The 11,439-nt window shown below is 43.7% G+C and overlaps 1 protein-coding gene and 1 long non-coding RNA gene across 9 annotated transcripts in view; one reads left to right on the forward strand and one right to left on the reverse strand.

Annotated features, from left to right (window-relative positions):
- bcl11ba (BCL11 transcription factor B a) overlaps positions 1 to 3,278 on the reverse strand; it is a 45,257-nt gene extending 41,979 nt beyond the window's left edge. Inside the window, exons 1-2 of one of the 5 annotated variants that reach the window (XM_014011864.1) lie at positions 2,520 to 3,264; positions 1,274 to 1,555 (exon numbers count right to left, since the gene is read on the reverse strand). In XM_014011864.1, coding sequence (XP_013867318.1) covers positions 1,274 to 1,555; positions 2,520 to 2,574 — 337 coding nt within the window. In that variant the 5' untranslated portion in view covers positions 2,575 to 3,264. Of the gene's footprint in view, positions 1 to 1,273; positions 1,556 to 2,519 lie in introns of all 5 variants that reach the window. The other 4 variants (XM_014011861.1, XM_014011863.1, XM_014011860.1 and 1 more) reach the window with 4 other exon arrangements.
- The window catches only part of LOC106519982 (uncharacterized), a 12,690-nt gene continuing 4,487 nt past the window's right edge, over positions 3,237 to 11,439 (forward strand). Inside the window, exons 1-4 of one of the 4 annotated variants that reach the window (XR_001310497.1) lie at positions 3,237 to 3,325; positions 10,453 to 10,545; positions 10,687 to 10,769; positions 11,132 to 11,314. This is a non-coding gene — a long non-coding RNA (uncharacterized LOC106519982). Of the gene's footprint in view, positions 3,372 to 10,452; positions 10,546 to 10,686; positions 10,770 to 11,131; positions 11,315 to 11,439 lie in introns of all 4 variants that reach the window. The other 3 variants (XR_001310496.1, XR_001310499.1, XR_001310498.1) reach the window with 3 other exon arrangements.

Consider the following 11,439-nt stretch of genomic DNA (forward strand, 5'->3'; position numbering starts at 1 on the left):
TGTGTGTGTGTGTGTGTGTGTGTGTGTGTGTGTGTGTGTGTGTGTGTGTGTGTGGAATGAGTTCAGACATGCTTCTCGGGTTCTGGAAACCCGTTCCTGTGCGTCCATGGACATTTCTGGATTTAAATTCCATTAAAAACAAAAAAACAATCTGCACACGGACAGTTACAGGATCAGTTCGCTCAAAGAAATAAAACCTGGTTTCAAACGTGGCATTTAAACTGCTGAAATCAGTCAGAACCTTCACGAGACCAACCCTGSAGCAGTGTGAGCACTGAAGTTCATCCCAAACAGTCTGCAGCCGGAGCAGCGCGCGCGGCTCTCCGTCAAGCCAAAGAAAACAAGCATCTCAAGTGGGCGACTGAAATTTACACGCAGCTCTCCGTGCAGACGTGCGCGCGCGGCTGTATTTTACACCACATCAGCTTCTTGGAGCAACTGTTTAATGTGCACCAAATCAGAGAGAGAGAGAGAAAAAAAACCTGTCCACTTTGTTACTTTTTTTGTTTCTGGTGAAGATGAGTGGATTTGTTTCAAATGCGCAGAGCTGTGTTCCATTTTCACTGCAGAGGAGAAAACATGCAGATGATTCAGGATTCATTCAGCAGCTGGATCCGGAGCCAATCCGTTCCTGGATTCTGAAGGAGACTTGGAGGATGACCGTTACGCGTTAAGAGATCTCTGTGAGGTTCGTGGCTGAGGCCTCAAAAATTCACTCTCACCAACCAAACTCCCCCAACTTATAAACATGACAGTTAGTATGAAGTTCACACAAAAAGTGTTGTTTTAGGAAGTGTGTTGCGTCATTTCTTTGAAATTAAAGAACGCTCTTCATTGAAACGTGAAACAGGTGGATAATTTTTGCGTAATTGGAGCCTGAACGTGGATAAATCAAAGAGCAGCTCCGTGTCTGCGCCTTTCTGCAAACAGGAAGCTGGTTTCTTGCCTCCATGTTTCCCTGCACCCGGCTGGCTCCCCGCGTCTTCTCTGTTTTCACCTTTCTGAGAATCACGCGGAGCGCGCAGAGTGACCCATTTCACRAGGCGCGGGCCTGCCGGGCGAGCTTTTGGTAATCAGAGCTCAATTTCGGCTCACAGTGCATTCATGGGTCCGTGAGTGTGCGCGCACCTGTGCGTGCGTGCACGGAAAGCCAGGGGTCACACCGAGCTGCAGAGACAAACACCTAACCTGCTGCTTCCCCCTGACATCCCCTCTGACATGACCTCCAAACTGGAGCAGGGAGCTGAGCTGAGGAGCTGCTCTTCATCCTCTCCTCCTCCTCCTCCTCCTCCTCCTCGGTCGTGCACCTTGTCGTAGCAGCCGTTGGGCAGCAGCGGCGTTTGGCACTGCTTCTTCTTGTGCTCGATGAAGAGGAGGATGTCGCCCAGCGGGAAGGTCAGCTGGCACTGGCCACAGGTCAGCAGGTCGTGGTCGGTGTGGAGGCCAGGAGGCAGCGTGTGGGCCAAGCTGGGGTCCAGTGGGTGGGGGAGCAGGCCCAGCAGGTGGGGGGACGGCGTATCGGAGAGCAGAGCGCCATCTGGGTGCTCGACTTCTGCTGAAGGGAAACCAAGAGAAGCAGAAGAGACGGGGTGGYTCAGATGTTGGTTTCAGAAGTTTCTGATTCAGCTGGATAAGAGTTTGTCAAAACGTTGGATCAGAGTTCACCAACAGAACCAGTCAGACAAATACACASGTTTATCTAACACAGGGGTCTGCAACCTTTACGATCAAAAGAGCCATTTCTGCTACTCGACACACTAATAAAATATGTCTGGAGCCGCAAAACAAGCTACAACTGTGGTTATCAACTGGTGGTCCGTGGGCTTTTCGGGGCCTTTTCAGGAATCTTTATGGCCAGTGGAGGTGACATTATAAAACTAAAAAATATATTGTGAATTTTATTATTTATCATTATTTTTACCCATCAGGACAAANATCTTTAATTAAACATATTGTGTGGAATTATTTTATTTAGTAACATATTTCCATTATTAATTTGGTTTATAAACATAATGATTTTTTTAAAGTTATTCCTAAATTTATGTCTCAAAAATCTGCTTTTTAACCTGAAATAAACTTTACTAAAGTGCGTAAAATGGATTTAGTAAAGTGCGTAAAATGGATTAAAATGATTTAAATTAGATGGACAAAACGCCGTTTGAAAGTAAAATAAAAGACCTGTTTGTGTGTTCTCCTGGGCTCAGGTCATAAATGAGCTCAGACCAGAACCGGGCCGGTGGACGGACCGAGTCTGGGACGGAGCAGCTCCTCCAGCTGCAGACATTTCTTCACCGGGTCAATAATCCGCTCCAGTGACTCCAGCGGATTATTTACTGGTMAGATCGGAACTTTCAGATGTTTGACTCGTTTTCATCAAGAAATCAGGAGAAGAGTGGACAAAAAGTGGACAAACTTTCTGATCCGAGTCTAACAAACACTGTTCACTTTGTGCAAACATTTAAATAAAATCAGCTCAGGTTGTGAGAAGAGGAGGTGTGCGCTCGTGCGGGTTTACTCACGCGTTATTTCTCTCTGGGACAGGTGCTGCGGGTTCCCCTGCTTGCGTCGGGACATCGCCCTGGCATTTACACTGGCATTGCCCGGAGAGCTGCGCGGGAAAGGTCGGCTCTCCTCCTGCTGCTGCTCCGTTCCTCCTGCTGCTCTTCTCCAACTGGCCCAGCTGCTTCTRAAATTTGCCGGTCACCCCAAGCTGACCACTGGGCGCCGCCTCCCCCCACAAAACGCGGCCCTGGAACTGACCCCTCCGCTGCTTTCTGCGGGAAGCGGCCGACGCGCAGCGCTGGGCGCCGGGGCGCTCGCACGGAGCTCGGTGCCAAAGTGGTTGCGCGCCTCCCTTCGTGGAGGTGAGGGAGGGGGAGAGTCCGGCTCTTCTTCCCGCTGCTTCACACCATCCCTCAGAGGAGCGCGAAGAAAAGGAGGAGAGGAGAGGGGGGGAGGGATGGACGGACGCGCGTCTTCTTGATGGTCAGTCTGTGTTGAGTCTGTGTCCACTGTCCGGACACCTGGACCCTGTCCGGTCCTGCAGAAGCCAGGTGACTGCGCGTCAGGGAGCGCGTGGAAAAATCCAGTCCTTCTCCTCGGCGCTTCGCGCGATGTCGCCAAGTGGTCGGCGCCGGCCTTTCAGACTTTAACTCTTGCAGTCAGAGCCAGTCAGAGCCCAGCACTGGTCTGAGGACGGTCTGTCACCCTCTCCTCTCTTTGTGCTGCCAGCGAGTCTCGCATCCTTCGACGCGCACGCGCCTCCGAGCGGCTCTCTGAGCGGAGAAAACTCAAGTTCAAGTGCGGACGTGACGTTCAGTGCGCGGTGAGAAGGGAGAGTGGAGACTGAAGAGCACTGGGGGCGACTAGTGGTAGCTTTCACACACACACAAACACTCTCACACACACACACAAACACACACACGCACACACACACACACGTTCACTCGGGTGTGTGGCGCGCGCGGCAGCACTGGTCAGAGTCATCTCCGCCGCTGAAAATCTGACTGAGCGGAGTTTCTTTCTGTTCAAGTGACCCGAGGCGCGTCCACACCTGCTCCACGCGCTGCCGGACACTGTGCGCGTGCTCGTCTTCACGTTCACTTTCAAGTTTATAGGCGAGTTAAAGGTTTCTGGTTTGCAGGAGAGGAAGCGGAATTAATAAACTCATCTGTTAAAAACAACAAACTTAATTTTTATTTATCATTAATGCTATAATTGTCACCGTTGTTGCGCGTGCGCAATAACGCAACAAAGATGCGTCTTTTTTTAAAAGGAAATTATTTATGATGGATCATTTAAATTAAATTTACTTAATAGTTCTTGTCAGTTTCGGACCTGCTGCGCGCGCATTCCAACTGACCACACGCGCTCACATCCAGATCATTCATTGATTAAACCCGCGTGCGTGTTTTTAATTTGTAACTGATTTTGTTCTGTTTATTTCCACTAACGAGTTTGGACAGAGGAACAAGCCTGGTTCAGTCTGAGGTGATTTGAAGGTGTCAGGTTTGTGACCCACTGGTGTCAGATCAGCTGAGGGGCAAACCCAGCCTCAGAGGAGTGAGTTTTAGCAGAGAGAAGATCAGATCTTCTGTTATTCTTCGCGGGATTAAATTATATTTATTAATATTATCATTTCAGACTTGAAAAACCTGCGCGTTTTTCATGGCTCCAGTGACAGAAAGCAGCATCTCTGCCTTCCTCCCCGGCAGCTGCAGCTCTCCTCACACTCCTCCCTGCGGGGGACAAACCAGGAGACTCCGACTTCAGCAAATAAAATAAAAATAAAAGGCATTGGGACCCCCCACTACGTAATGATATGACCCCACCTAAAGAACCTTTTTTGTTTATTTATTTGTTTGTTTGCGCAAATTTTAAAGCAGTGATTTCTCAGAATGACCAGAAATCTGCTGTTGTCACTTTCAGTTTGCTGAGTGCAGAACGTGCGCGCGCGTGTAWGTGTGTGTTGGGGTCGGCTCTATAGGCCTGAAGGTCTTCTCATTTTTCCTTTCCTCGTGCACTCAACAGCTTCTCCTTGGTTTCCTCTGTTCTTCTCTTAATCATGATTTAAAAAAATAATAATACCATCCTTATTTAACGCGGGCCGCCTCTGCCCTCCTCCTGCTGTGTGCACATTCATTCATGTTTATTGAAACAGAAAGGATGTCAGGTTTGTCCAACACAACCTGCAGTCATTTCATCAGAAACTAAATCTGTGCAGCTTTTTGTCACAACAGCAGGCGACTGAGAGCTTTCTGCCTTGGAGAGACTCTTATTTAAAAAAATAAACAAATAACGTGAGTTAAAAAAACAAAGTTAAAAACAAAATTCTGTTTTATCCTTTGAATGTTCTTAAATTARAAATATAAAATAAAATGCGTGTTTGTCACAAGGACATCTGTGGGAAAGCTTGAGATGGAGACGTCTGACTGTTTTGACATTTTGTTTGCATTTACTCAGATTTTTACATTACATTGATAAAAGTGTTTTGTTTACATTAGGTGCATACCCGCATTTAAGATTTGCATATGTGGAAAACTGGAGTTAACCCTTTCAGGCTGCACTATAAGCTTTTAATGTTTGATTGCATAATTCAGAATGCTCAGCTGGTTTGAGGAACTCAGTCTGTTTTCTGTAAATGCTCCCAGATATTAATCCTTTATTTTTACTTTTACTCAGATGATTCTTTTTTTTTCATCAGATGAAGCTGTAAAATCTTCCCTCTCTCAGAATCAGGGAAGCTTTTGGAGTGAAGTGACACTCCGGGCCACCATCAGTATCCGGATGTGCTCCTTGTCCTTGCAGCCTGATTGGCTCATTAGTCAGAAAGGCGACAGGTGCATCATCCCACTTTCTTACAGGACGTTTTTTAGAGACGATTTCTCACTTAAAGGCCATCAGCGTGAGTTATAGCATCCTGCTTCCATCCTCTCTTCATTTGCATATATATATGCGCCTGTTTGTTTTATGTTAATGTTAAATAATCCTTTTCTTTTTTCTCTCTCTCTCTCTCCCTCCTTCCCCTCCATCGTATCTGCTGGGTGGTTAAATTTTAATTAGGGGGACGTGGAGGTGTCCTTTGGAGTTTTAAGATCACTTTGCCCACAACTGTTCACCACTAAACTGTTAATATTGATGTTTATGTGTCGGGATGCAGGCTGGCAGATTAAACTGAATGCAGGGAGGAACAAATGTGCACTTTAGGAGGATGTGAGCTGTGAGAGGAATGCTTGATGGTTTCTTCACTCCTTAGACACTTTTTCAGCCAATCAGAAGCTTTTTTTAATATTAAAGTGGGATGTTTCTGAAAAAAATACCTACACGAACATGAGATTTTATGAGCATGCATTCTTTATTCACGAGGAGTTTTTCATTGTGGGGTTAAAAGCCTTTTTTTAGCTACATTTATATTTTTTGAACAAATTATGATAAATACAAATCAATGTTTTAGCTTTAACCACAGTTGACTGAAGGTGGACCAGAGGTAAAGAAGACTCTGTACCTTAAATTTCCAAGTCTTCTAAAAGCTGCTGGCCTCTTTTTAACAGAAGCCATCAAGTCTTAATGTCAGCTCCATCCATTAAAGAAGCCATTTGTTTGATTCTGATGCTGTAATGAAAGGCAGAGCAGGAAGACAGGTGGTGGAGTGATGAGCTCTGAATGATGACCCTCTGAGCTCAGACCAGCAATGCAACACCACCCTCTGTTGGTTATCTGCTGCCACGTTCAAATACAGAGCCCCCTCAGCCTGAAGGGGCTCCAGTTCTCTGCTCCTGCTGTCCGGGAATGTTTCAGGGTTGATTGTCCTGTAACATCTGAGGCTTTGATACAAATAAGAAAACTAAAAAAAAAAATAATAAAGTCTGGTTTTAAAATAATAACAGGAAACAAAAATGAAAACTTTGAATTGTGGGAATTCTGCCCCACTCTTTTTTTGCAGCGTTGCTTCATTTCATGAAGGTTTGCATCCATTTTACTCCAGAATCCTTTGGTCTGCAGAGGAGTTTGACTCAGTGAGGAGCCCAAACTGATGTTCTGTTTGCTTTTCTTCATTGTACATCCACACTTTGGTCTTATCTCTCTGAGAGACATGCTGCCACATTTTAATTAAAGAAAAAGGGGCTTTCAGCTGCAACCTTTCTAAACAATTTGTTCAGCATTTCCCTAATTCTTCTATCATGACCTTTAACCTTTAACCTGCCAACTGAGCCTTGTGGAGGGAGTGCTGAAATGTACAGTCTGACCTTTGGGATGAATTTTTTGTGGTGATTCACAGCCGTCTTCAGTGTTTCTTACTTGTGAATAATGTTGTAAGAAATGTGAACATTTAACTAGAGGCGAGACACGAACCAGGAGACAAATTCAGATTTGGACTTGAACATTTAATTGCAAAGAAAAAAAGTACAAACACTTTCAGCTGGACCAAAATACAAACCTTTATTCAGTCTTGTGATACTTTGAGTGGCATGTTGGCTCAGTTCGTAGAGCAGATGCCTCTCAGTGAGACGGTCGCTGGATCAAATCCCCGACCTTTCTGGGTAGAGTTTGCATGTTCTCTGTGTGTGTGTGTGGGTTTTCTCCGGGTATACTCCGGCTTCTTCCCACAGACCAAGAACATGACTGTTAGGTTATCAACATTGATTGGGAGGGTCTTCTCTAGTGACCAAACAGTCTATTATTCTAATGAGAAATAAATAATTATATGTTGGTCTGCTGTGATAGGCACGTGTTAACTAATCTTGTCTTGACACGAGTCCTTCACAAGTGCAGATCAATTAATCACAGTTTAATCATGACACATAAAGGTAAGTAATTACACAATTAGATACAGAAATACCCTAGATCTCTTAACAAAAACTAGAATGCATATTTAAAAAATCAGTGTTTAACAAAATTAATTTTGCTTCAGTGCGATCGACTCCAGACAGTTTGAAAATAACATTTAACCCAAACTGATCAGCCATAATGCTTGCTTCTCTAATGTTATTGCTTATTGGGTTTCCTCAGTTTTGTCAAAAAACTCATTTTGTAACATGATAAAAATAAATAATTTGTCGAAGAACAGATATTTGCTACGACTTGAAAAAGGAAACTATAAAGMTGATTGATGTGACTGAAGATTCTTTGATTTGGAAACGTATGTAAAGCAGCATCATGCTTTAAATATGTTTCTACAGCCCCTAAAAACAAAATCACACAACAAAATGTGAAATTATTCAGTTGTAAAATAAAATTGTATTTAGAGGAAGTTTTCAGACCCTTCATAACAAAGAAATGAGTGCACACTCACACTTTGATCCTTTTTATTAAGTTTTGTTTAGTTTTTAGCTTTAAATCCACATTTAGTTAACATACAGCAGGTAAAATAAGTATTGAACACGTCACCATTTTTCTCAGTAAATATATTACTAGAGGTGCTAATGACATGAAATTTTCACCAGATGTTGGTAACAACCCAAGTGATCCATACATTCAAAGAAACCATAAATGTCCAGAAATGAAGTTATTTGTAATAATGTGGAATGGCACAGGGAAAAAGTATTGAACACATGAAGAAAGGGAGGTGTAAAAAGGCATGGAAAGACAAGACACCAGCTGAACTCTCTCAGTAATTAGAAAGCAAGCCTGCCCCTTGTCAGTGCAAGTTAATATCAGCTGGTTCAGTCCCAAATGATGGCCAGGTATCACACAAGAACCATCTGATGATGGGTAAAAGTAAAGAGCTCTCTCAAGACCTTCACAACCTTATTGTTGCAAAGCATAATGATGGCATCGGTTACAGAAGAATGTCTAAACTTCTGAAGGTTCCAGTGAGCACTGTTGGGGCCATAATTCAGAAGTGGAAAGAACATCATTTCACCATAAACCGACCACGACCAGGTGCTCCTCACAAGATTTCTGACAGAGGAGTGAAAAGAATTATCAGAAGAGTTGTCCAAGAGCCAAGGACCACTTGTGGAGAGCTTCAGAAACACCTGGAATTAGCAGGTACGATTGTTTCAAAGAAAACAATAAGTAATGCACTGAACCACCATGGCCTGTATGCACGCTCACCACGCAAGACTCCACTGCTGAAGAAACAGCWTGTTGAAGCTCCTTTAAAGTTTGCTGCACAACATTTAAACAAGCCTGTGTAATACTGGGAGAATATAGTCTGGTCAGATGAGACCAACATTGAACTGTTTGGATCCCAGAATACACATCATGTTTGGAGGTCAAATGGCACTGCACATCAGCCCAAAAACACCAHACCAACAGTGAAGTTTGGAGGTGGGAACATCATGGTGTGGGGCTGTTTTTCAGCATATGGTACTGGCAAACTTCAAATAAGTGAAGGAAGGATGAATGGAAAAATATACAGAGACATTCTTGATAAAAATCTGCTTCCATCTACCAGGATGATGAAGATGAAACGTGGCTGGACATTTCAGCAAGACAATGAGCCCAAACACAAAGCCAAGGAAACTCTCAGTTGGTTTCAGAGAAAGAAACTAAAGCTGCTGGAATGGCCCAGCCAATCACCTGACCTGAATCCAACAGAAAATCTATGGAAAGAACTAAAGATCAGAGTTCATAGAAGAGGTCCACGAAACCTTCAAGATTTGAAGACTGTTTGTGTGGAAGAATGGGCCAAAATCACACCTGAGCAATGCATGCCACTAGTTTCTCCATACAGGAGGCGTCTTGAAGCTGTCATTGACAACAAAGGCTTTTGTACAAAGTATTAGATAAATTTCGGTAAGTGTGTTCAATACTTTTTCCCTGTGCCATTCCACATTATTACAAATAACTTCATTTCTGGACATTTATGGTTTGATWTCTTTGTATGTATGGATCACTTGGGTTGTTACCAACATCTGGTGAAAATTTCATGTCATTAGCACCTCTAGTAATATATTTACTGAGRAAAATGGTGACTTGTTCAATACTTATTTTACCCACTGTATATGTTGCATATGCAGAGAAGAAAGACGCAAAAGAATCATGTTCTTTACTCAATATGTAACGTTCTAATTTTTCAGTTAGAGAGTTTGGATGAACAAAAGAACCTTTCAGAGCTTCACTCTCAGGCAAGCAATCACATTTAATACTGAAATCTGTTTCTTTTCACGAGATTTTGGATGATTTGGTTTATTTTAAACATCCAAACTCACGTTTTAACATTTGAAGTTAAATAAGATTTGTAATGTTCTGACCTCTGCGTCTCTGGTGAAAAACAACTCAATCAGGTTGTTTTTGGCAGTCGGATGGCCGGTCCATTTCCACCAAACCCCCCCAGAGGGAGCAGAGAGAGCTCAGACAAAAGAGTCAGGAATGCATGACTCAGAACACATCCACACATGAAAAAAAAAAAATGTTGGCGTCTGATAGGAGAAGCAGGCGCTGCCAAAGTTTTCTATCCACCACAATTAGCTCCATCCTCAGACTCTCATCCCAAACGCAGCGGCAGTGGCGAGCCAAATCCTCGTTTTTGTGTCAAAGGACCTCTTGTGTCCCTTTTATTCTCCAGTGCTGACATGACTTTTGGCTTTGCAACTCATTGCTTTGTCCTGTTGTGGGCAAAAAACCAGGAATACACATAAACTGAGGGCCAAGTCACACCAATCGAACCCAGTTTCTGTTTTAGAAAAAAGGATCCGTAATGAGGTTAATTAGGAAGAGAGGATGACAGATGCCTGTTAGAGTCATTCCAGGAGAATCAGGCTCAGTTTGGAAACTGACAGAAACACTGAGCAGACCCTCTATGATGCAAAACCTTATGAATGGGACCGATTTTCCAAAGAAAACTGAAGAGAACTCTCCAGTTTGTTTTTGAAATGCTCGCTGTTTTATTCTGTTTCACCTCAATCTGACCTTTTTCAGGTTTTTAAAGATCAGCTTTGTGTTTGAACACGAATGAGCAGCTTTATCATCACTTAATAAAAACTTTGATGGTTTCTGTTTGTTCAGGATCTTTTTCCCCCCACTTTTCCACCATTGCGCATCTGACCCGTGACTCTAGTTTCCTGTCTTCCACTGCCCTCTCCTGGTCACTGTCCTCAGGTTAGACATCGGGTCTTCACTCTGCAGCCTGAGCTAATTTAGTTATTGAGCTAAAATTTGGTGTGGTCGTGTCTGAGCATTGATCATGATATATTACCTTAAGTCTGCCAAATATCTGATGAATCTCTGGATCTATTTCAGTAAAACTCTCAGAAGATAACCACTGGGTGAGTCGACTCAGTTCAAGATGGCCGCCACAGCTAACTCAGCTTAGCCAAAGCAGGGTGAGTTTTATACTTAATGAGTGGAAAGGTAGCAGCTGACATTCATTCACAACACAGCTGACAAATCATGTGATATAAAACAGCATAAATTGTAATTTTATGTTAACTTTGACTCAAACAACCCTAAATTTGTCATTATTTGAACTCTGGGTGGTGCAATCTTAAGGAAGGCTTAATTTCAATCTCATAATTCATGCTCCTGTACGCAAAACTTATTTCAAACTTCAGCTTCCTTTTTGTTSAGTTTTGATTACAAAAAAGGACACTTTTAATTTAACTCCTGTGTAATTTGTGTTTCACTCCCCCCTCTCATCCCTCCGTCTATCATCCCTCCTGTCCACAACTTCTTATCTCCTCTTCAGATATTTGGTCTGACAGTCGGGCCACCGGGCTCAGGAGCCCACGGTGCCAAAGCCATCATGTCACACAGCGTGTGTCCACCTGAGCGACCGGGGCCGCAGTAATCACTGATGTGGTCCGAGGAAGTGCTGGGTGGCAGGTCTGGGGGATTCTGGGTCAGGCCTGGGAGGTCTGATGAAGATAAGGTGGGACACCAACTCTGGGCATCTTCCCCACTCGCTGGTCATTTCACCGCTGTGCCTGACCGTGTGTGTGTGTGTGTGTGTGTGTGTGTGTGTGTGTGTGTGTGTGTGTGTGTGTGTGTGTGTGT

Source organism: Austrofundulus limnaeus, unplaced genomic scaffold (assembly GCF_001266775.1).
Source record: "Austrofundulus limnaeus strain Quisiro unplaced genomic scaffold, Austrofundulus_limnaeus-1.0 Scaffold85, whole genome shotgun sequence".
Classification (NCBI taxonomy): Eukaryota; Metazoa; Chordata; class Actinopteri; order Cyprinodontiformes; family Rivulidae; genus Austrofundulus; species Austrofundulus limnaeus.